This window comes from Bos javanicus, chromosome 11, assembly GCF_032452875.1.
Source record: "Bos javanicus breed banteng chromosome 11, ARS-OSU_banteng_1.0, whole genome shotgun sequence".
NCBI lineage: Eukaryota > Metazoa > Chordata > Mammalia > Artiodactyla > Bovidae > Bos > Bos javanicus.
In genome coordinates, this window is record NC_083878.1 from 12,071,733 (window position 1) to 12,097,729 (window position 25,997).

The window sequence follows — 25,997 nt, forward strand, 5'->3', positions numbered from 1 at the left end:
AAATCAGTAGAAGAGATAATTTTGAAATAATTCTTCCTGTTCAAGAGTAAATCCCAGGTTCTCTTGATTTTATTTATACTTTCTACCACACTTCTTAATTTTATCCTGTTTTTGTGTTTCTTACCTGGCTTTTGACTATAGGTATTTAAGTAACCAGAAAAAAGAAGACGTTTTCTCTGTAAGCCTAATATAGAAGAAATGAAAGGGACATTGAGAATAATAGCTTGTTGTCTACCTTGGAGATATATTGTGACCTTGTGTTACTTAGTGACACTTTCTTTCATTGAAATATAATTGACATGCAGTCTTAGTTTCTGGTGTACAGCATAGTAGTTTGACTTTTGTATACATTGCTGGGTGAATACCATAGCTTTGGATACAATCTATCAACATACAAAGCTAATACAATATTATTGACGTTATTCTCCATGCTGTACTTTACATCCCCATGACTTATTTATTTTATATCTGTAGGCTGATACTCCATGATCCTCCAGCCTCATCTCCAGTCATGCCTCCCTTCCCCCACCCTATGGTAACCACCAATGTCTTCTCTGTATCTATGAGTCTGGGTATTGTTTTTTCGCTTGTTTGTTTTGTCTTTAGATTCCACATATAAGTGAATTCATGTGGTATTGTTTTTTCTCTGTTTTACTTATTCCACAGCATATTCTGTCCTCAAGGTACATCCATATTGTCACAAATGGAAAGATTTCATTCTTTTGTCTGACTGTGTGTGTGTGCCTGTGTGCACAGGACTCAGTTTCTAAGTCTTGTCCGACTCTGTGACCCCATGGACTGTAGCCCGCCAGGCTCCTCTGTCCGTGGGATTATCCCGGCAAGAATACTGAAGTAGGTTGCCATTTCCTCCTCTAGGGGATCTTGCCAACCCAGGGATCGAACCTGTGTCTCCTGTGGCTCTTGCATTTGCAGGTGATTTCTTAACCACTTGAGAAGCCTCATGACTGAGTCCACACACACACACACACACACACACACACACACACATGTTCTTTATCCATTGATTTGTCATCTATCAGTGGTCAGTTAGGTTGTTTCCAAATCTTATTTTTTATAAATAATGTTGCAATGAACATAGAAGTTATATATCACTTCAAATTATGTGTTTGTTTTCTTTAGATTGGTATTCAGTTGTGGAATCGCTAGATCATACAGTATGTCTATTTTTCTTATTGATGAAGAACCTTCATACTGTTTTCCATCGTTGCTGCCCCATTTACATTCCCACCAACAGTACATGGGGGGTCCCTTTTCTGTGCATTCTTGCCAACACTTGTTATTTCTTGTCTTTTTGATAGGAGCCATTCTGACAGTTTTCAGGTGATATCTCATTGTGGTTTTGCTTTGCATTTCCCTGATGATTCATGATGCTGAACATTTTCCTATGTGCCTGTTGACCATCTTTTTATCTTATTTGGAAAAATGTCTATTCAGATTCTCTCCCCATTTTTTTTACTGGACTGTTATTTTTGTTGTTGTTGTTGATATGTATGTGATCTTTATATATTTTGGATGCTAACCCCGTGTTAGAAATATGATTTACAAATATCTTCTTCATTTTGTTGATCATTTCCTCTCCTATGCCGAAGCCTTTTAATAAGTGTTGTCCCATTTATTGACTTCTGCTTTTGTTTCCCTTGCCTTTGGAATCAGGTGCAAAAAACATCTCTAAGACTGGTATCAAGAGGCTTAGTACTTGCTTTTTGGGGGGGTTTACGGTTTCAAGTATGTCATTTAAACTTTAATCCATTTTAAGTTACTTTTTGTGTGTGGTATAATATCAGCTTTTGTATGTGGTGTAACTTCAGTTTCATTCTTTTGTGTGTAGTTGTCCAGTTTTTCCAGCATCCTTTATTGAAGGGACTAGAGTTTCCCCGTTGTATATTCTTGCTTCCTGTGTGTAAATTAATTGACCATATATCTATGGGTTTATATCTAAGCTCTCTTTTTGTTCCACTGATCTATGTGTCTGTTTTTATGCAAATACTATGCTCTTTTTTTTTTACTATAGCTATGTAGAGTAGTTTGAAATCAGGGAACATGATACCTCCAGCTTTGTTCTTAGATCCCAAGATTGCTTTGGCTGTTCAGGATTTTTTATGTTTCCGTTCAGATTTTGGAATTATTTGTTCTCATTCTTTGAAAAATGCCATTGGAGTTTTGATAGGTGTTGCATTAAATATGAATTTTGCTTTGGTGAGTAGGGACTTTTTTTTAAAGGGGAGTGTGGACATTTTAACAATAATAATTCTAATCCATGACTGTGGGATGCTTTTTACATATTTGTGTTTTCTTCAGTTTTCAGATCTTTTACCTCCTTGGTTAAATTCATTTATAGATACTCTTTTTGATGCAGTTGTATTGCATCACAATTGTTGACTGATTTCTCTTTCTGATAGTTTTTATTTATGTATAAATATAACAGATTTTTTAATATCAATTTTGTATCCTGCAGCTTTAGTGAAGTCATTTATTAGTTCACATAGTCTTGGTGGAGTCTAGGTTTTTCTACATATAATATCATGTCATCTGCAAATAATGACAGTTTTCTTTCTTCCTTTCCAGTTTGTATGTCTTTTATTTCATTTTCTTTCCTAATTGCTGTTACTAGGAGTTCTAATACTATGCTGAATACAAGTGAGGAGAGTGGGCATCTTTTGTTCTGTTTCCGATCTTAGAGAAAAAGCTTTCAGCTTTTCACTGTTGAATATGATGTTAGTTGTGGGTTTGTTATATATGGGTTTTATTTTGTGAGGCAAATATTTCAGTAACATGTTTAATTCCATGTTTTAGTGTTTTGGTTTTTTTTAGTTTGTTCCTTATAATTAATTTTTATTTTCATTTCATAGTGGTAGGAAAAGATACTTCAATTATTTCAGTCTTCTTAAATTTACTGAAATTTGATTTTACTGAAATGTGATTTATCCTGGAGAATCTTCCATGTGCACTTGAGAAGAATGTGTATTTTGCTGCTTTTGAATGAAGTGTTCTGTATAAATCTATTTTGTTTATCTGATATGATGATATTTTCTTATTGATTTTCTGTCTGGACAGTGTATCCATTGCTGTAAGTGTGGTGTTAAAGTCTCCTACCATTATCATATTGCTGTTAATTTTCTCTCTAAGTTCATTAGCATTTGCTTTGTATATTTTGGGTCTTCTATGGTGGATGCATACATATTAATAAATGTTATATCTTCTTGTTGGATTAGCCCCCTTATTGTTATGTAGTTTCTCTCTTTGTCTTTTATTACAGTCTTTCTTTTAGAGATTATTTTTTCTCACACGAGTATAGCTATACCAGCTTTCTTATCATTTCCGTTTGCACAGAATGTATTTTTCCATCCTTTTACTTTCAGTCCATTTGTGTCCTTACTTATTATGAAGTGAGTCTTTTGTAGGCAACGTATAGATAGATGGGTCTCTAAAAGAAAAATCCATTCAGCCATTCTGTATATTTTGATTGGAGAATTTAGCCTGTAAAAATTGGTGTCTATGTTGATAGTTATAATTGAAACTGTTGGTTCAGTTGAAATAGTGATTGAACCAACAGTTTAAATTATAACTATTTCTGGCCCTTTTCTGTTGAAACATGGGGTGCTCCTTGGAGGAAACCTTGCTTATATATGACATCTTTTCTGGGAGACAAGGTTAGTAAAACATTAAGCAGCTTGGCAATTATTTTTCTTCCCAGGTTTACTTATATTTTTTATATTTGGGGGTCATTATTATAACCATTTAAAATTGACATTTATAAAAAGATATAAAATTCAAACTGGTATGTGATAAAAAAAATTGTGGAGAAAAGTTAATGCTGTTTTCAAAAATAATGTTAAAGATTATCTTGAAATTTAGTTTATCCATTGACCAGCTATCTTAGAATAATGTGTAAATGATACTGAGTGATCATTTAGTGTGTTAGACATGTAGCAAGACTACCATAGCACGCCTATCTTCAGGTTGTGTGTGTGTGTGCACGCTTAGTTGCTCCGTCATGTCCGACTCTTTGTGACCCCATGGAATGTACTGTCCAACTCTTTGAGACCCCATGGTCTGTAGTCCACCCTGCTCACCGTCCATGGAGTTTTTCAGGCAAGAATATTGAAGTGGGTTGCCATTTCCTACTTCAGGGGATCTTCTTGACCCAGAGTTCAAAACCTATGCCTCTTGCGACTGGCAGTGGCAGGTGGATTCTTTACCATTGCACTACCTGGGAATCCAGGTTATTGGCATTCTGAAAAGAATGTTGTGTTTGAAATGACTAAAGGTTTCTTGAAACATTATTAACATGTTAGATATTGTCTTTCTAGATATTAGAATATATAATAATGTTTTCAATAGTATAAAATATATGTAGGAATTCAAGATTAAAATGTTGTTCACATGCATATCTCTTTTCTTAAGTCTCTATGATTATTAAATAAATAAGTACTAATGTCTGAAATGCAAATGCCACTTTATGAAAGATACTTTCCTTGATCACTCTGTATTAGAAAAGCAGCCTCTCTTTTCTTATGATTGCTAGACTATTTTGCATTTTCAATTCTATTCATTCATTTCTGGGAATCATTTACTGGAATCATTTGCTTTCAGCCTGAAAAACTTCCTTTAGCACTTTTATAGTACAGATGTGTTGGTCTTAAATTGCCTTTATTTTCTTTTATCTGAAAATGTTTTCCTTTTGTTTTCATTCCTATATTAGTTTTCTAGGGCTGCCTTAACAAAATACCCAAAAGTGGATTTTTGTTGTTGTTCAGTCACTCAGTTGTGTCTGACTCTTTGTGACCCCGTGGACTGCAGCACATCAGACTTCCCTTTCCTTCACTATCTCCTGGAGTTTGCTAAAACTCATGTTCATTGAGTCGATGGCGCTGTCTAACCATCTGATCCTCTGTCACCCCCTTCTTTTGCTTTCAATCTTTGCCCCCTATAAGAAATGTTGAAGTCCTAAACATCTCAGAATATGATGTTATTTAGAAATAGGATAACTGCAGATGTATTTAAGATGAAGTAATATTGCAGCAGGCTGAGTCTTTAATTCAATATGATTGATGTCCTTTTAAGATGAGAAGAAGACAAAGATAGAAGATACAGAGGAAAACATTAGGTGATAATTGAGTCATATTAAAGCAATTTAATTGCAAGCTAAGGAATGCTAATATTGTTGGCAAAACACAAGAAGAAAGGAAGACACAAGGACACAAGACCCTACTGACACTTTGATTTTGAACTTGTAGCATCCAGACCTGTGAGACAGTATTTTTTTTTTATTAAGCCATCCAGCTCTTTGGAAGAGAGTGAAAAAGCTGGCTTAAAACTCAACATTCATAAACAAAAGATCATGTCATCTGGTTCCATCACTTCATAGTGAATAGATGGGGAAAAATTTTTAAATTTTTCTCTCGATCTTTGATTTTCAGTAGTTTGACTATGGTGTTCCCTTTGGGATTCATTAAGCTTCTTGACTGTGGTACTTTATGTCTTATATAAAATGTGGGAAATTTTCACCTATTGTTTTTTCAGATTTTTTTCTTCACTATATTGTTTCCCCTTTTTGTTCTAGGACTCTGGCACTACTTAGGTTAGACTTTTTGATAGTGTCTTCCATATTACGCAGGCTTTGTTTTTCATGTTTGTTTGCTTTTTTAACCTTTTATTTATTTTTTTCCTAATTTGATAATTTCTATTGATCTATCTTCAAGTTCACTGACTATCTCTTTTTGACTGTTAAGTGCTTTAAATGGTGAATTCTTTATTTCAGGTATTTTATTTTTCAGTCATAGAATTTACTTTGGTTGTTCTACATAGTTTTTATTTTTCTGATGATATTTACTGTCATTTCATTAGTTTATAATGAGAATGAACAGGGCATAATAAATCTTTGGCAGAAACAGAGTTGAGGTACATCTAATGTCAAAGCATCTAAATATGTTAAACAAATTACTAACAGTTCTGAAGGAAGAAATAGACAGCAATACAATAGTAATAGGAGGCTTAAATACCCCACTTGGACAATGGATAGATCTCCCAGACAGAAAAATCAGTAAGTAACCATTGGACTTGCACTAAACTTAAGACCAAATAGACTTAAAAAAGCATGTAAAGTTTATTCCACCTAATAATAGAATACATATCCTTCTGAAGTGCACACAGAGTGTTCTGCAGGGTAGATTATATGTTAGTTCACAAAATAAGTCTAAGCGAATGTAAGAAGACTGAGATTATACTAAAGGATATTTTTCATACTATTATAAAATTATACTATGTTTCTAATCACAATGGTATGAACTTTGAATGATGGAAAACTGGAAAATGTATAAATGTGTGGAAAGTAAACAACACATTGCCGAACAACTTAGCAATAATGAATCAGGAAGAACAGGAAATTTGAAAGGATCAATTTTGAGTAAGGAGATTGAAACTAATAAAATGCCTCCCAAAATCTAGAGAAGAGTTAACATCCGTTGTTCTAAATTCTTCTAATAAATTGAATAGGGAACACTCTCAAACTTATGTTACAAGGTGTCTTAATAAGGTGAAAGTGAAAGTCACTCAGTGTGTCTGACTCTTTGTGACCCCATGAACTAACTATACAGTCCATGGAATTCTCCAGGCTAGAATACTGGAGTGGGTAGCCTTTCCCTTCTCAGCATTTGCTTATGGCCATTCTAATCAGTATGAGGTAGTACCTCATTGTACTTTTGTTGCATTCCTCTAATAATTAACAATGTTGAGCATCTTTATATGTGCCTACTGGCCATATATATGTCCTCTTTGGAGAAATTGCTATTGAGGTTTTCTGTCCATTATTTGATTTGGTTGTTTGTCTTTTTGTTATTGAGATGTATGAGCTATTTGTGTATCTTGAAATCTAACCCCTTGTCATTTGGATTACAAACATTTTCTTCTAGTCTGCAGGTTTTTTGGTTTTGTTTATGGTTTCCTCTGGGCCTCCCTGGTGGCTCAGAAGGTAAAGAATCCCCCTGCAATGAGGGAAACCTGGGTTTGATCCCTGGGTTGGGAAGATCCCCTGGAGGAGGGCATGGCAACCCACTCTAGTATTTTCACCTAGAAAATCCCCATTGCAGAGGAGCTTGACAGGCTAAAGTCCATGGGGTCCAAAGAGTCAGACATGACTGAGCAACTAAGCACATGGTTCCTTTTGCTGTGCAAAAGCCTAAAACTTTGAAAAGGTCCTATTTGTTTATTTTTGCTTTTATTTCTATTGCCTTGGGGGACAACTGAAGAAAACATTGGTATGATTCCTGGCAAGCTTTGTAATATTTCTATATAATAAACCAAATTTTTAATTTTTAGGATACCAATGAATTTTTTAAACATATTATTTTGTTTTCTACCTTATCTGCTCCATCTAGCTAGTACTTTTTATTGTTGTTATTTGTTTTCTCATATTGGTATTTTGTATCTCTTTCCAGTTGGATATTTTCCTCAAATATCTATTGATCCTTGGCCAGTCACTCATATTTAGTAATAAATTACTTAACAGTTTACAGGAAAGTCTATGGGCATAGAAGACTGTAAAGTAGCAAACTTCATGGAATTCTATAAAGGAAATCACATCTTTGATTGGGAAATATAAATAGTGCTTTGTGGCAGTTCTTTGTTAATTTCTCTAGAAAAAAATTTTCCAGTCTCCCAACTAAGAATATAAGTGCAAACATTCATTGCAAGTGAGTTGGATGGCTAGATCATATGGCAACTCTACTTTTAGTTTTTTAAGAAACCTCCATACTGTTTCCCACAGTGGCTATATTGATTTACATTCCCACCCAGTGAAAGACATGGGAATATCAGACTACCTGACCTGCCTCCTGAGAAATCTGTATGCAGGTCAGGAAACAACAGTTAGAACTGGACATGGAACAATAGACTGGTTCCAAATTGGGAAAGGAGTATATCAAGGCTGTATATTGTCACCCTGCTTATTTAACTTATGTGCAGAGTACATCATGAGAAACGCTGGACTGGATGAAGCACAAGCTAGAATCAAGATTGCTGGGAGAAATATCAATAACCTCAGATAAGCAGATGACACCACCCTTAAGATCATGGCATCCCATCACTTCATGGCAAATAGATGGGGAAACACTGGAAACAGTGGCAGACTTAATTTTCGGGGGCTTCAAAATCACTGCAGATGGTGACTGCAGCCATGAAATTAAAAGACATTTACTCTTTGAAAGAAAAGTTATGACCAACCTAGACAGCATATTAAAAAGCAGAGACATTACTTTGCCAACAAAGGTCTGTCTAGTCAAGGCTATGGTTTTTCCAGTAGTCATGTATGGATGTGAGAGTTGGACTATAAAGAAAGCTGAGTGGTGAAGAATTAATACTTTTAAGCTGTGGTGTTGGAGAAGACTCTGGAGAGTCCCTTGGACTGCAAGGAGATCCAACCAGTCCATCCTAAAGGAAATCAGTCCTGAATATTCATTGGAACGACTGATGCTGAAGCTGAAACTCCAATCCTTTAGCCACTTGATGTGAAGAACTGACTCATTTGAAAAGACCCTGAGCTGGGCAAGATTGAAGGTGGGAGGAGGAGGGGATGATGGAGGATGAGATGGTTGGATGGCATCACCAACTCAATGGACTGGGTTTGAGTAAACTCTGGGAGTTGGTGATGGGCAGGGAGGCCTGGCACGCTGCAGTCCGTGGGATTGCGAAAGAGTCAGACACGACTGAGCGACTGAACCGTGACTGTGCAGTGGTGTATTTGTAGGGCAGTTTGCTTCCTTCATCCCTGGACTTCTGAGACGCCATATGGAACTCACTGTGGGCGGAACTAAATGGGGAGTGTATCTGGCTGCTCTTTGGTCAAAGTTTGCCTCACTTCTGGGTTGAGAATCATGAATGCTAATTAATTGCTGTGGGATTCCACACTGTAATGTCTGCAAAACCTCTGGGTAGAAAGCTGGAAGTGTGGTGTACATGCTATGTTGGTTTCAGTTTACACTATATGACACTTCCAAGGCTTCCCAGAACTGGTTGCTGATATTATACTTGAAATAAGAGCTGAACATGAGAGGATGTGAGGTAGAGTACAAGAAGTGTGCAGTACAGATATCTAATAGTTGCAGTATAGTACAAATACAAAATTGAATGGCAGTGTGAAGAAATATGAGATAATATTTTTTTTATGAGATAATATTAATCATTGTGTATCTAAATATTGCTAGATCTTTGATACTTCCAGAGTAGAGAGTGAAACAAGATTCCTATCTCACATTCAGAGGAAGACAGGTGGAACTTAAAATTTTAGTGTTTTTTTTTTCTTTTAAAAAAATGTGCAACATAATAAGTATAATTAGCTCTGCTCTATGTTATATAAAGTTGATAAGAGTAAATCCCAAGAAGTCTCATCACAGAGAGCAAAAAATTTTTGTATTTACCTAATTTTTTATCTCTATAAGATAATGAATGTTCACCAACATTATTGAGATAATTATTTCATGATTATGTTAAGTCAAAAACTTTTGCTTAGATGTATCTTTTAATTCAGGATCATTTACGTGGGGCTTTCTTGGTGCCTCAGGGGTAAAGAATGTGATTGCCAACAGGAGACACAAGTTTGATCCCTGATCTGGGAAAATCCCACATGCCACAGAGCAACTAAGCCCATGTGCCACAGACTGTTGAGCCTGTGCTCTAGAGGCTGGGAGCTGCAAGTACTGAGCCTCCGTGCCACAAATACTGAAGTCCGAGCACCTTGGAGTGCAAGCTCTGCAACAAGAGAAGCCACTTCAGTGAGAGACAGGCCCACCCACCACAATTAGAGAGTAGGCCCCGCTGTCTGCAACTAGAGAAAAGCCCCTGCAGCAAGAAGACCCACTGCAGCCAAAAGTGAATAAATAAGTAAAATTATAAAAAAAAAAATGAGTGAATGATTAGGCATGTAAATTAAATGCCATTGAGCTTAAAGCCTGTTCCCAAACACAGTACTTCTGCACATTAATTTAAAAAAATTTTTTTAAAAGATAATTTGCATGTATTTTTAATTTAATCCTTGTGGCAGTTCTGAGTAGATGGGATGTTGCATTGAGAAGAACCTATCCATGGTTATATAATTAATATATCACAGAGCTTAGATTTAAACATATCTTACTCAACGAAGGTTTTTTTCTTCTTCATTTTCTTTTCTGATACAGCACCCTGTGATTGAAGTCTGTGAGCTATAAGCCTAGGCCTCTCTCCATTTGTATTTATTCCTTTAGTCCACTAGAGGTCAGTATTGGGCTGATAAAGAAAGGAACCTTTGTTTTTTTGATTCACAGAATTTTGAGTCTTATTGCTAGGTACCCTTGGAAGTTGTATTTGCAATAAAACTTTATTTAATGGCATGTGTAATGACAGCTGTAAAAGTTGTAATAGCTACATTTTTAGGTGAATAATTCAAGTTAGGTGATTCTTATCCCCCACCCCCTTAAATAAATAGGAGAATATTCAAATTATGTCTTTTACAGATATCCCTCTCTTTTGTTGGGCCAAATCTCATTCTTACATAGTTTTTTTTTTTTAATTATTTTTTCCTTTATATAGTAAGCATTTATCTGAGTTTTCTGTGTATATGTCATTGTATCTGGACTTGGGGGATTTTAAGAATAGGCAAGTATGTTTTCTATCCTGAAGAAGAGAAGAGTTGAACTCTGAAGTGCTGTACTGTCATTTTTTATCTGAATATCTGACAAGTTTACTTAAGTCATCTTCTGTATCCTGCCTTTAACTTACTATTTCCACAGTTCCTATTTTTTGGAATGATCCCATCATCTAGTCTTAAAGACCAGAATATTTGCAGTTATTTTTATTTTCTTTCCCTCTTCCACATACAACATTTAAATCAGTAAACTATATTGCTTCTGCTTTTCTGTATCTGCTGCTACCTTAATTCAAATTCTCATCATTGTTATTTGGACTCCTTTCAGTTCAGTTCAGTTCAATTAAGTTGCTTGGTCGTGTCCGACTCTTTGCGACCCCGTGAATTGCAGGCCACCAGGCCTCCCTGTCCGTCACCAACTCCCGGAGTTCACCCAAACTCACGGCCATCCGTCAGTGATGCCATCCAGCCATCTCATCCTCTGTCGTCCCCTTCTCCTCCTGCCCCCAATCCTTCCCAGCATCAGAGTCTTTTCCAAGGAGTCAACTCTTTGCATGAGGTGGCCAAAGTACTGGAGTTTCAGCTTCAGCATCATTCCTTCCAAAGAAATCCCAGGGCTGATCTCCTTCAGAATGGACTAGTTGGATCTCCTTGCAGTCCAAGGGACTCTCAAGAGTCTTCTCCAACACCACAGTTCAAAAGCATCAATTCTTCGGCACTCAGCTTTCTTCACAGTCCAACTCTGTGATCTATATTGATTTTCCTGTTTCTAGTCTTTATCTTCTCCCAGTTGACCATTGCTCAGCTCCCAGAGGATGTGCCCGAATTGTAAAGCTGATCGTTTTCTTCCCCTGCTCACATTCTTCTCTTGTTCCTCCATTGCCTACTAGCTGGCCTTGAAACTACTTTGTATGGCATCTTTAACTTTGTCTCTTATTGTTGTTCAGTTGCTAAGTCCTGTCCAACTCCTTGTGACCCCATGGACTTCGGCACACCAGTCTCCTCTATCCTTCACTATCTCCCAGAGTTTGCTCAGTTTCATGTCCATTGAGTTGGTGATGCTATTCAACCATCTCGTCTTCTGCCGCCTCCTTCTCCCTTTGCCTTCAGTCTTTTCCAGCATCAAGGTGTTTTCTAATAAGTCCGCTCTTCACCTCAGGTGGCCAGAGTATTGGAGCTTCAGCTTCAGCATCAGTCCTTCCAATGAATATTCAGGGTTGATTTCCTTTAGGATTGACTGATTTGACTATCTCCTGTTAGTCCTTCATAACTTATGTTCTTATACAAAATTATTTATTGCTTGGGTGGATAATGTTATTTCACATGTCTTTTCTTATGCGGTTTCTTTCTTCTGGAATGGTTACCCTTTCTACCTATTTCCCTTTGTAAAAATCATATTCACTTTTTTAAATTGGAGGATAATTGCTTTCCAATGTTGTGCTAGTTTCTACTGTACAACATAGTGAATCATCTATAAGTATACGCATATCCCCCTACTTCTTGAGCCTCCCCACTTGCTACCTTTTCCTCCAAGTTCCTGAAATCCTCCTTGCAGGTATGATTACTTTCTGCTAATCATCATACCCATGCTTATTTCTATCATACTCATTGCACTGATTTCAGCCACTTGTTTGCTTATCCATTTCTTAAAATGATGTGAGGTTCAAGAGTCAGAAAATCTGTTTTATTTGTATAGTCAACACAATACTGGGCTCAAGTGGTTGTTCAGTACATGTTTGACTGAAAGTAGGGATATAGGGAGAAAGCACTATGAGTTAAAACAGTGAGAGGAGGCTTTCTCAAGGAAAAAGAATTTTAGTTGGGTTTTGGAGGAAAGATTGAGTACAGGTAGGGAGAGGTCATCTAGAAGAGAAATGGCTCAAGCAAAGATATAGTAGTGAAAATATTCTTAGTATATCATGAGGTAGATTCTGTTCCAAGTAGAAATTCATGTTGGAGAATATTGGAAAATACATTGGGACAATCAGGTTCACCTCCCATTAACTGTAATGAGAAGGTGATGAGTTCCATTTTAGGTATGTAGTAAGTGAAGTGATGATCGCACACACAGTAGTAATATAGAACTAGAGATACACTATTGAATTCTGAGGGAGTGGGAAGAGTGGTAGAAGAGTAGGGGTTGAGGAATAAACTTGCTTTATTTCTATATATTAGGAAAACAGAGAAGAACATATGTGAGGGAATCTTGAGGAAGAGGTGGTTAAATGTGTAAAGATTATTCACAAAGAGAATGAACAAAGAAGTTAAAAAAAAAGCCTAAATGTTTTCTAAAGTCTGTTTGTTTGCTTGATACCCTGTTACCTGCACTCTAGGCAGCAAAAGTCAGTCAGCTGCTTCTTTGTCTCCAAGGTTGTCCTTGGAGGGACAGAATAAATGGTTCTGGTGAGATGGCTTAGCATGTTAGAAAAGAGCTCTGAAGAACTCTTGTTTGTTGTATGGACTTTAGAGTCACATTTTAATTTTTACATATATTGCATATATTTACATATTTTTATCTCTATTTACTCTTCTCTACTTCCTGCCAGTCCCATAACATAATTTTGAATAGATGGTGGTTTTCATTTGCTTTCTAATGGGTAATATCTGAGTATGTATTTCATTGTTCTACTTGTTTCAATATTTCCAACTTGATTAGTTCTTTCTTGGCAGATCTGCCCTGACTGCTCCTTTATAAATGGAAAAGCCTTGATAATTTTGACAGAGACCCCAAGTGACTATTGAGCCTTGGAATAAAACTTACAGTGCTCTCATTTCTAGCGTAGGGTATGTTGATTTGGCCTAAGCTACTTTATGCTCCATCAAAGTGATTGGTAAACCAGGCACAAAAAGAACAAATCATAGATGATCTAAAATTACTTCCATAGGGTTTCTTTCAGATTTGTATTATTTGAAGTATAAGTGATACTACTTAGATGTGGCTCCTCTCAATTGCTTTTGGTACATTGATAGTATTTTATTGATTGTGAAAGAAAAATATTTAACTTTGGATTCAATAAAATAAGACCAACTTATGAAAGGTTTTAGTTTTGCTGTACTGAGAGAAAGAATAAAGAGACAAGTGATCATTCTCTAGTTGAGGGCTTGCTTTTCTAATATGAAAGCTTTAGCTTTCTAGAGTCCTCAATCTCTTATTGTGTGGTTTACATTGAAAATAAGTGAGGGGGGGAACTTCCTACCTTTGAGAGGAGTAGGAAGAATGTTTTGTCGAATTTGGAATCTCGAATGCTTTAAGGATATATATTCTTGTTTACAAACATAAAGTAAATGTTATTGGGTATCTTCCCTCTCAGTTTGGTTACTGAAGCCATGTATTTTATGTAAGTCAAATCAAAATATCAACAAGTACTATGCAGAGAAACAAGTTAGTCCATTGATTCAAATCTCTGGAATGTAGATTCTTTTCATTTTCTTGGCAGAGTCTAGCTCACATAGTTGAAGTTTTTCTCTGTCCTGTTATAATTGTCTTATTTAACTAGTACCTGGACTAACCCTTATACTTAGTATTTATCTAGAATTCTTAATCTCATTCAAAATATTTGGAGATTCTGGTTTTTCTCTTGAGTTAATTTCTACTTGTTGCTGAGTAGAAACATCATATAGTGATTAAGGAATGCATATTCTGAGAAGTCACATTTCTTAAGCTTTATATCTTTGGATGATACTAAGAATTAACATTATTGTTTTTAAAAAGAAAAGTTCCACTGTGAAACACTTTTGGAACATGCTGGATTAAAGCATGTTAAATAACTTTTCTTAAAATAGGACTTTTCCCAGTTTTTATTCTGTTAATGTATTATACATCATATGTCTAGAAGAAGGTTTGCATAACATGGAGTGTTTCACATTTATTTGACTGCAGAACTCTTTTTTGGGGGACTGTTTTTGTCATGCTTTATGGGACTGTTGGTGTAGTGGGAAGATGACTCATATGGAATTTAGGAGATCACACTTTGGGCTTCTGATTTACCACTTACTAACCTTGTGGCCTCATACAATCCTTTGTCTTCCAGTGTATTTCCTGAGTGGTGATTAAGATCCCTTCCAGCTCTGATACTTTGGTCTAACTTCTGATGTTGACTCTGTATAGTCACACTTTCCACCTCTTTGGATGTATGGAAACCACATTGTTATTTGAGTGTACTTTGTTAAGCTGAGGGAATTACACTTTTCTATAAAAGTTTAGAAAAAGAAATGCTTAAAACTCTGATTTCCTCAGACTAAGGTCATGAAATTCTGTTGGATTCATTAGTTCATATTACTCTATTAAGATATTTCATTCTCCTGATTAAAATTTATTGATCTCATATATCCACATATCTGTTTTTAAGAGTACCCTAAGCTTGAAGACTCCTGTCCCTTTTCTCCAAACCACAGTGGTTCTAGTATAGCACTTATCTTTTAAGAGATAAATATTTAGTCATTTGCACTAATCTCTTCGCTGCTGTGCCATGCTAAGTCATTTCAGTCGTGTCCAACTCAGTGTGACCCTATGGACTGTAGACTGCCTGGCTCCTCTGTACATGGGATTCTCCAGGCAAGAATACTGGAGTGGGTTGCCATGCCCTCCTCTGGGGAAATTTTCCTGACCCAGGAATCCGGCCCGCATCTCTTACGTCTCTTGCATTGGAGGGTAGGTTCTTTACCCCTAGTGCCACCTGGGAAGCCCCAATCTCTTGGCAAATCAATAGATTTCATTTTTGTGATGACAGTGTGTGTATTTAGAAAATCTTCCCAGGTGGCACTATTGGTAAAGAACCCTCTTCCAATGCAGAAGACTTAAGAGATGTGGTTCGATTTCTGGGTTGGGAAGACCCTCTGAAGGAGGCCATAGCAACCCACTCTAGTATTCTTGCCTGGAGAATTCCTGGCACAGAGGAGCCTGGTGGGCTGCAGTCCATGAGGTTGCAAAGAGTTGGACACGACTGAAGTGACTTAGCTCTCACTAAGTGATTATCTTTTTTTTTTTTTTCCTATGTGCTACATTAATATGTTTGGTTTTATTTCTGGTACTAAAACTTTATGTATTTTAAGGCATTTCATTGTATTTTCTTTTGATACCAATTAATTCAAAATTAAAAGTTCTTTGAATGCTTAAGTTTTGTTTCTTCTTTTGTTTGTTTATTTGTGTGTATTTATTTCTATCCTAGGCACAACAACAAAGAAACCTGGATAACATCATCTTGCAACAACCCAGGATAGGTAGCAAGAGAAAATCTAAGAAAGAAGCTTATACAATTTTTGATACAGAAATAGAAAGCACTAGCCCCAAGTCTGAACAGGATTCAGGAATTCTGGATGTTGAAGATGAGGAAGACGATGAAGAGGTAACTAACATTTGAACCGGGGCAGTGAACTTATTGTTCCTTTAAATATAGTGTGTTTGAGATGTGATCAGGAATTTATCAATGTAACATAACTTGTGTGATCTTCAGGATATTAAAGATCATTTAAAATACAAATGGTGCCTGATTTAAGGAAACTGAAGATGTACTAAGATATCTTAGGTTCTAAATCTTTATATTTTAAATATACTCATCCATTTTTTGTTTGTTTGTTTCAGTGTTTTTGGTTGTATACTGAGTACTTCATTAAGGGAAGAATAGAGTTTACCTGACCTAGAGAAAGAGACCTAGATGACCTCTGCTGAAGCTGGAACAAATTACTTGAGACAAATAAAAGATGTTACTTTAAACAGTGGAGTGTAAACAAAGAGCTTTCTTAGCCTTGAGAAATGGTTCAGATTGAAATTACTAAATGGTTTCAGAAAGTTGAGAACATATTTCTAGAAGAAATAAATGTATATATGATTATAGAGTATCTGGGAATTTTGAGACATGTCCATGCTGTCTTAATTCTGTGACACTCTGAGGTGAAGAATAAGATTAAGTGGCTTAACTAGTATATTTTTATATCTTTCTTTGTTGTTAAAAGTATATTTAATGTATTTTTAAAAATAAAACTTTTAATAATTCTAAGATATAGAGGTAAGGAAAAACCAGACATTTCCCTGATACCCATGGAAATAGAACGGGGCAGAGAAAACTTGATCCCCTGAGTATTTTTTAGCTTTCTCTCTAGCTTGGAATGACTCGTATGGTTGGATATGGATCCACCCAGGAGACCAGATTGTCAGGGATTAGACTCATCACAAGTAAGAAGTTTATTAGCAGTAAAATAAAGCATCAAGATCAGGATGAGGTCCAGTTAACATTTTAAATTTACATTTTAGATTCCCATTAAGGAAGTTAAATTCTGTCAGGCACTATGGCTTAAGGAAACAAGTTAAACATAGTGTATGCCCCTGGATAATACACACCCCAAAGAGAGGGTTATGTGATAAGATGAAAGAATGAAAGATGTACACAGTTCTCATATATTAGTGAGAGCCTGCTGGATATGAGCCATTCTTTATTGTTAGCTCGCTGAAGATGCTGGGCAAGTCCTTTTTTAATCTTTGTTCCATATTTTTTCATTGTTTTGTCTTCTGACGTCCAGAGAAGATGAAGAAAGCCTGACTAGTAAAATATGTTGGGGTTCCTCATAAAGGAAGTATTATAAGAATGTACTTGGAAGTTAGCATTTTAAAATGGTTATGTATCCCAAATCAAACAGAATTTGTATTAGAGATTTGCTGATTGCGCTCTTACAATAAGAATTCAGCACTTTGCTGTCATCTAATGGCATCCTATCTTAAAAAAAAATCCTACCTTATATTTATTTACTTCTCAGTTTGAATCTTCTTCAAGTGCACATTCTTAATCTCAAACCTCATGTAGAGAATTATTTATTTAGATGTCTCCAAACTGGTTTCTTGGCATAGTTCTTGCATGGTGTGAATAAATTCTTCAGATAAGGTCTTCCATGACCCACTGTGACGTTCTGACCTTCATTCTTGTCATTCTTCAACAGACCTCATTGAGAGTAGCAAAAATAGTTTTTGAAATATTTTGACTTTAAACTGTGGCATAGAATTGAGTAGTTCTTAATCTATTTGGAGGTCATATTTTCTGTGACAGTTTAATAAACTATATGGACTTTACCCTTTACTTTGCTGCTTTACCCAGTAAAATCTATGTACATTCACTTACAAAAAATTATGTATAAAATTTTAGGGAATTTGTGAAACTAATGTTGCCCCTAGGACGTAAGTTAAGAACCTGTGTTGTAGAGAGAGTGCTTCTTGAACTTAAATTTGCATAGAAATCAACTTGGAATCATATTAAATGCAGATTCTGATTGTGTAGGATGGGGGTGAATCTGAAAGTCAGCGTATTTAACAAACTCCCAGTTAAGAACTGTGCTTCTGGTCCCTGGGCATACTTTGAGTTGCAAGGCTATAGTGGACCATGAGGAAGCATTTTTAGTACATAAAGCAAATAAATTCATGAATGTTTAGGTGTCTTACTGATTTTTCGTTAATGTGTCCTAACATTTTTCCAGCAAAGAATACTGTACTTGAATCAGTTCAGTTCAGTTCAGTTGCTCAGTCATGTCCAACTCTTTGCGACCCCATGGACTGCAGCACGCCAGGCTTCCCTGTCCATCACCAACTCCCGGAGCTTACTCAAACTCATGTCCATTGAGTTGGTGATGCCGTCCAACCGTCTTATCCTCTGTCGTCCCTTCTCCTCCTGCCCCCAATCCCTCTCAGCATCAGGGTCTTTTCCAATGAGTCAGCTCTTCGCATGAGGTGGCCAAAGTATTGGAGTTTCAGCTTCAGCATCAATCCTTCCAATGAACACTCAGGACTGATCTCCTTTAGGATGGACTGGTTGGATCTCCTTGCAGTCCAAGGGACTCTCAGGAGTCTTCTCCAACACCACAGTACAAAAGCATCAATTCTTCAGCACTCAGCTTTCTTTGTAGTCCAACTCTCATATCCATAGATGACTACCGGAAAAACCAAAGCTTTCACTAGATGGACCTTTGTTGACAAAGTAATGTCTCTGCTTTTTAATATGCTGTCTAGATTGGTCATAAATTTTTTTCCAAGGAGCATCTTTTAATTTCATGGCTGCAATCACCAGCTGCAGTGACTTTGGAGCCCCCCAAAATAAAGTCTCTTACTGTTTCCATTGTTTTCCCCATCTATTCACCATGAAGTGATGGGACCAGATGCCATGATCTTAATTTTCTGAATGTTGAGTTTTAAGCCAACTTGTTCACTCTCCTCTTTCACTTTCATCAAGAGGCTTTTTAGTTCCTCTTCACTTTCTGCCAAAAGTGTGGTGTCATCTGCATATCTGAGGTTATTGATATTTCTCCCGGCAATCTTGATTCCAGCTTGTGCTTCATCCAGTCCAGCATTTCTCATGATGTGCTCTGCATATAAGTTAAATAAGCAGGGTGACAATATACAGCCTTGACATACTCCTTTCCCAATTTGGATCTTGTCTGTTGTTCCAAATCCAGTTCTAATTGTTGCTTCCTAACCTGCATATAGGTTTCTCAAGAGGCAGATCAGGTGGTCTGGTATGCCCATCTCTTTCAGAATTTTTCACAGTTTGTGGTGATCCACGTAGTCAAAGGCTTTGGTGTAGTCAGTAAAGCAGAAATAGATGTTTTTCTGGAACTCTCTTACTTTTTCGATAATCCAGCGGATATTGGCAATTTGATCTCTGTTTCCTCTGCTTTTTCCAAAACCAGCTTGAACATCTGGAACTTCACAGTTCAAGGACTGTCGAAGCCTGGCTTGGAGAATTTTGAGCATTACTTTGCTAGTGTGTGAGATGAGTGCAATTGTGTGGTATTTTGAGCATTCTTTGACATTGCCTTTCTTTGGGATTGGAATGAAAACTGACCTTTTCCAGTCCTGTGGCCACTGCTGAGTTTTCCAAATTTGCTGTCATATTGAGTGCAGCATTTTCATAGCATCATCTTTTAGGATTTGAAATAGCTATTGAATAGAAAGTACTTGAATAGAAAGTCGTATTTTGTTTTCTAAAATCTGTTGCTTTCCAGGTGGCACTAGTGTGAAGAACCTGCCTGCCAGTGCAGGAGATGTAAGAGTGCAGGTTCAGTCTTTGGGTTGAGAAGATCCCCTGGAGGGGGGCATGGGAACCCACTCTGGTATTCTTGTCTGAAAAATCCATGGACAGAGGATCCTGGCGGGCTATAATCCATGGGGTTTCAAAGAGTCAGACACAACTAAAGCAACTTAGCATGCACACATAATAAATTAGAGCATTATTTTTAATGAAATTTTATAATTCTGATTTAACATAGTTCAGTTTAGGTATTTTTTTTCAATATCTGAAGAACGTTTTGCCCTTTCCTGTGTTTTTAGTGAAAATATACTTAATATATTTTTTGAGCCAAGTGACATTTGTACATTATTTACTATGTCTTTAGTTTGATAATAATAGTAGACTATAGAATGAGATGGGTAAGGAAAACTGAACACCTGCAAAAGAGGTTTCTACATAGCAAACAGATTGTATATTTTTAAACTGAAGTAAAGTTTGTGTCAGACATAGGAAAAACTTAATAGCCTGGGGATGAAAAACTTAATAGCCTGAAGATGAAGTCGCAGTAGGAAGTTGTCATCTTGGATGAAAAAAATGATTAAATGTTGAACTGACTGCCAAAGTCAGTCTCTTGATTGCTAGTTGCAAGAAAACTATTCCCCTGTAAATTCTCTCCCTATTTGTATTTTATTTTTGTCTAAGTTAATGAAAGGGTCACCTTAATTAATGTAAGTTTTTTATTTTAACTTGTCATATATATATATAAAGTTGAACTATATAAACTGCTGGTATTTGCCCATTTTTTTACCAAGAACTTAGTTTTCAGTGGAAGTATGTATGAATTTTAGAATTAAAAAGTATTTATATTTCAATTATATGGCATTATAATTTGAGATCTGTAACATTACAAAGTGATCACTCCCCAAAGGGTCACTTCTGTCAACATACTGCTGACCCCTTGAATGCCTTGAAGCCCTCCTCCAGGCCCCTTCCCCTCTGTTGACTACTGGTCTGTTCCCTGTAACAATGTGTTTGTTTTTATTTTATTTAGTTTTATATTCCACATATGAATGAATTCATACATTATTTGTCTTTTTATTTCTGATATTTCACTCAGCATAATAACCCTCAGTTCCATCTATGTCATCCCAGTTGGCAAGATTTCATTGTTTTTATCTAGTTGATTAGTATCTACCTATATGCCAGATCTTTTTTATCCATTCCTTATCCATTAATGGACATTTTCCCCTATCTTATGGCTGTTGTACAAATGGCTATCGTAAATAATCCTCAAGTGAACATAGGGGTACGTATATCTTTTTGAATTAGGTTTTCATATTCTTTATATATATATATACACACCCAGTAGTTACAATACCTGGATAATATGGTAGTTCTATTCTTAAGTTTTTGAGGAATCTCTGTACTGTTTTTCATAATAGCTGCACCAATTTACAATCCCACTAACCATATTTGAGTGTTCCCTTTTCTCTATATCCTCTCCAGTATTTGTTATTTTTTAACTTTTTGTTAAAGTTAAAGCCATTTGTTAAAACTTTAACAAAAGCTTTTTCATTCTGATGGATGTAAGATGATATTGTGGCTTTTATTTGCATTTCTGTAGTAAATAGTGATGTTGAACATCTTTTTATGTGATTTTAGCCACCTGTATGTCTTTAGAAAATTGTATATTATTTTCCCATTTTTTAAATTGGACTGTTTATTTTTTGTTGTTGAGTTGCGGGTTCTATATATGTTTTAAATATTAACTCTTTATCAGATATGTGATTTGCAAACATCTTCTTCCATTCAGTAGGTTGTTTTTTGTTTTAATGATGATTTCCTTTGCTGTGCAAAAGCTTCTTAGTTTGATATAGTCCCATTTGTTTACTTTTGCTTTTGTTTCCCTTCCTTTTGGAGTTAGATCCAAAAATCATCACTAAGACAGCAATCAATGAGATTACCTCTTGTGTTTGTTTTCCAGGAATTTTATGGTTTCAGGTCTTACATTTAAGTCTTTAAACAGTTTTGTGCTAATTTTTGTGTGTACTTTAAGATAGTGGTTCGGTTTCATCCCTCTGTCTGTAGCTGTCCAATTTCCCAACACCATTTATTGAAGAGACAGTCCTTTTTCCATTGCATTATATATTCTTTGCTTCTTCATCATAAATTAACTCTTTATTTACCAGGAGAGTTTTGCAGAAACTAATGCCTGTGGCCAGCGATTTGTTATATAAGTGAATATTGAAAAGTCTCTGGTCGATAATGTTTGGGTAACAAAAGATGTTTTCATATGTCTCTGTTCAGTAATGTGATAACTGTCCACATATACGTAGATAGTTTTTGGGCTCTTAATTATGTTTCATTGGCCTGCGTGTCTGCTTTTGGGCCACTGCCATTTTGTTTTGATTACTATAGCTTTGTAGTATAGTTTGAAATCACGATCATGGTCTCTCTGGCTCTGTTGTTTTTCAAGATTGTTTTGACTATTTGGGATCTTTTGTGGTTCCATACAGACTTTAGAATTGTTTTTTCTAGTTCTGTGAAATATTCCATGGGGAATTTTGATAGGGATTTATCTGCCTGCAATGAAGGAGACCTGGGTTTGATCCCTGGGTCAGGAAGATCCCCTGGAGAAAGAAATGGCAACCCACTCCAGTACCTTTGCCTGGAAAATCCCATGAACAGAGGAGCCTGGTAGGCTACAGTCCATGGGATCGCAAAGAGTCAGACATGACTGAATGATTTCACTTTCATTTTTCATTGAATCTGTAGATTGTTTTGGATATTATGAACATTTTAACAGTGTTAAGGCTGTGTATTGTCACCCTGCTTATTTAACTTATATGCAGAGTACATCATGGGAAACGCTGGACTGGAAGAAATACAAGCTGGAATCAAGATTGCCAGGAGAAATATCAATAACCTCAGATATGCATATGACACCACCCTTATGGCAGAAAGTAAAGAGGAACTAAAAAGCCTCTTGATGAAGGTAAAAGTGGAGAGTGAAAAAGTTGGCTTAAAGCTCAACATTCAGAAAACAAAGATCATGGCATCCGGTCCCATCACTTCATGGGAAATAGATGGGGAAACAGTGGAAACAGTGTCAGACTTTATTTTTGTGGGCTCCAAAATCACTGCAGATGGTGACTGTGGCCATGAAATTAAAAGACGCTTACTCCTCGAAGGAAAGTTATGTCCAACCTAGATAGCATATTCAAAAGCAGAGACATTACTTTGCCAACTAAGGTCCGTCTAGTCAAGGCTATGGTTTTTCCTGTGGTCATTTATGGATGTGAGAGTTGGATTGTGAAGAAGGCTGAGTGCCGAAGAATTGATGCTTTTGAACTGTGGTGTTGGAGAAGACTCTTGAGAGTCCCTTGGACTGCAAAGAGATCCAACCAGTCCATTCTGAAGGAGATCAGCCCTGGGATTTCTTTGGAAGGAATGATGCTAAAGCTGAAACTCCAGTACTTTGGCCACCTCATGCGAAGAGTTGACTCATTGGAAAAGACTCTGATGCTGGGAGGGATTGGGGGCAGGAGGAGAAGGGGACGACAGAGGATGAGATGGCTGGATTGATGGCATCACTGACTCGATGGATGTGAGTCTGAGTGAACTCCCGGAGATGGTGATGGACAGGGAGGCCTGGCTGCGATTCATGGGGCCGCAAAGAGTCAGACACGACTGAGCGACTGAACTGAACTGAACTCTTCTATTCCTTGAGCATGAAATGTTTTTTCACTTACTTGAGTCTTCTTTAATTTCTTTCATCAGTCTTCGAGTTTTCAGTGTACAGGCCTTTTATCTCCTTGGTTAAATTTAATCCTGGATATTTTATTCTTTTTGATGCAGTTGTAAGTTGGATTGTTTTCTTAATTTCTTTTTCTGATATTTCATTACTGTTGTATATGCTTTCCTGGTGGCTCAGACGGTAAAGCATTTGCCTGCAATGCAGGAGACCTGGGTTCGCTTCCTTGGTCAGGAAGATCCCTTGGAGAAGGAAATGGCAATCCACTCCAGCATTCTTGCCTGGGAAATCCCATGGACGGAGGACCCTGATAGGCTACAGGAAATGCCATGGATTTCTGTGTATTGATTTAATATCCTGGAACTTTGCTGATTTCATTGATTAGTTCTGATTTTTTTTTTTTTTGGTGGGGTCTTTAGGGGTTTCTAAATATAGTATCATGTCATCTGCAAACCGTGACAGTTTTACTTCTTTGTTTCTAATTTGGATGCTTTTATTTAATTGCCTTGCCTAATTGCTGTAGCTAGGACTTTGAATACTTTTTTGAAGAAAAGTGGTGAGAGTGGACATCCTTGTTTTATTTCTGATCTTAGAAGAATAACATTAAGCTTTTCACTGTTGGCTATGGTGTTAGCTGTGGGTCTGTCATATATGGCCTTTAGTATGTTGAAGTATATTCCCTCTATCCTTGGACAGAGGAGACTGGCAGGGTATGGTCCCTAGGGTCACAAAGAGTCACATGTGACTGAAGCGACTTAGCACACAGGCATATTCCCTCTACACCCACGTTATTGAGAGTTTTTATGGTAAATGAACCTTGAATTTTATTAAAAGCTTTTTCTGCATTAAGATGATCATATGTTTCTCCTTTATTTTGTTAGTGTGATGTATCACATAGATTTTAGATGTAGAACCATCCTTGATCCCTGGAGTAAATCCCACTTGATTGTGGTGTATAATCCTTTTAATGTATTGTCAAATTCAGTTTGTTAATATGTTGTTGAAGATTTTTACCTCTATGTTCATCAGGGATATTGGCCTGTATACAGGTTTTCTTTTTGATGTTGTCCTTGTCTGGTTTTGGTGTCAGGGTAATCATGGCATCATAAAAAGTGTTTGGAAGCATTCCTTCCTATTCATTTTTTTTTTTTTTTGGCGGGGGTGGGGGGAAGAATTTGAGAAGCATGCATGTATGCTAAGTCACTTCAGTCATGTCTGACTGTTTGTAACGCTATGGACTATAGCCTGCTGGGGCCTCTATCCACCAGATTCTCCAGGCAAGAATACTGGAGTGGGTTGCCATGCTCTCCTCCAGAGGATCTTCCTGACTCAAGGATTGAACCCTTGTCTCTTATGTCTGGTACATTGGTAGGCAGTTCTTTACTGTTAGCAGCACCTGGGGTGCCTGAGTTTGAGAAGGATAGGTATTGAATCTTTTTCAAATATTTAGGATGATTCACCAGTGAAGCCATCTGGTCTAGGCCTTTTGTTTATTGGGAGGTTTTTGATTAGTATTCGGTCTCCTTGCTAGTAATCAGTCCATTCAGCTTTTCTGTTTCCTCACTATTCCATCCTGGTAGACTATATGTTTTATCTGTTTCTTCTAGGCTGTCCAATTTGTTGGCATATTATTGTTCATAATATTCTCTTACCATTCTTTGTGTTTTTGTGGTATCAGTTATAATTTCTCTTTATTCCTGATGTTATTTGACTCCTCTTGCTTTGTCTAAAGGCTTGTCAATTTTATTTTTCTTCTTAAAGAACCACCTCTTAGTTTTCTATTGTCTTTTTGCCTTTACATACTGTTCATGGCGTTCTCAGGGCAAGAATATTGAAGGGTTTACCATTCCCTTTTCCAGTAGATCATGTTATTTCAGAGAATGAGATAGTTGGATGGTCAGCATCACTGACTCAATGGACATGAGTTTGAGCAAACTCCAGGAGATAGTGAAGGACAGGGAAGCCTGGTGTGCTGCAGTTTATGGGGTTTCAAGGAGTCTGGTATGACTTAGTGACTGAACATTTGTCTTTTTAATTTCTATTTCATTTATTTCTGCACTGATCTTATTATTTTCTTTTATCTACTAACTTTGGACTTTGATTTGTTCTTCTTTTTCTAGTTCCTTAGCATTAAAATTAGATTTCTATTATTTCTTGAAGTAGTCCTGGACTGCTGTTGACTTCCCTCTGAGAACTACATTTGCTGCATCTTAAAGACTTCAGTATGTAATATTTCCATTTTTCTTTGTCTCTAGGTATTTTTTTAAATTTTACTTTTGATTTCTTCAATGACCCACTGGTTGTTTGGTAGCATATTGCTTAATTCCCACATTTTTATTGGTTTTTTGGTTCAGTTTTCTTCTTGTAATTGATTTCTGTTTTCATAGTGTTGTGACTGTGAAAAATGCTTAATATGATCTCAATCTTCTTAAGTTTATTCATTTAATTTCTTTTTTAATTGGAGGAAAATTGCTTTACAATGTTGTGTTAATTTCTACCATATAACAGCACAAATCAGTCATAATTATATATGTATTGGGTACATTCCACAATTCTAAATTTTTACTACCCCCACCAAATTTTATGTTTTTGATGTCACATTTTGCATCTTTTTATTTAT

General features: G+C 36.5%; 1 protein-coding gene across 4 annotated transcripts in view; it reads left to right on the plus strand.

The window, feature by feature from the left end:
• EXOC6B (exocyst complex component 6B) overlaps positions 1 to 25,997 on the plus strand; it is a 765,919-nt gene that overhangs the window by 292,167 nt on the left and 447,755 nt on the right. For all 4 annotated transcript variants that reach the window (XR_009739314.1, XM_061431936.1, XM_061431937.1 and 1 more), the window contains exon 7: positions 15,805 to 15,981. Coding sequence is in view for 3 of the 4 variants with exons in the window: in XM_061431936.1 (XP_061287920.1) it covers positions 15,805 to 15,981 (177 nt within the window). In the remaining variant the exon portion in view is untranslated. The remainder of the gene's footprint in view (positions 1 to 15,804; positions 15,982 to 25,997) is intronic.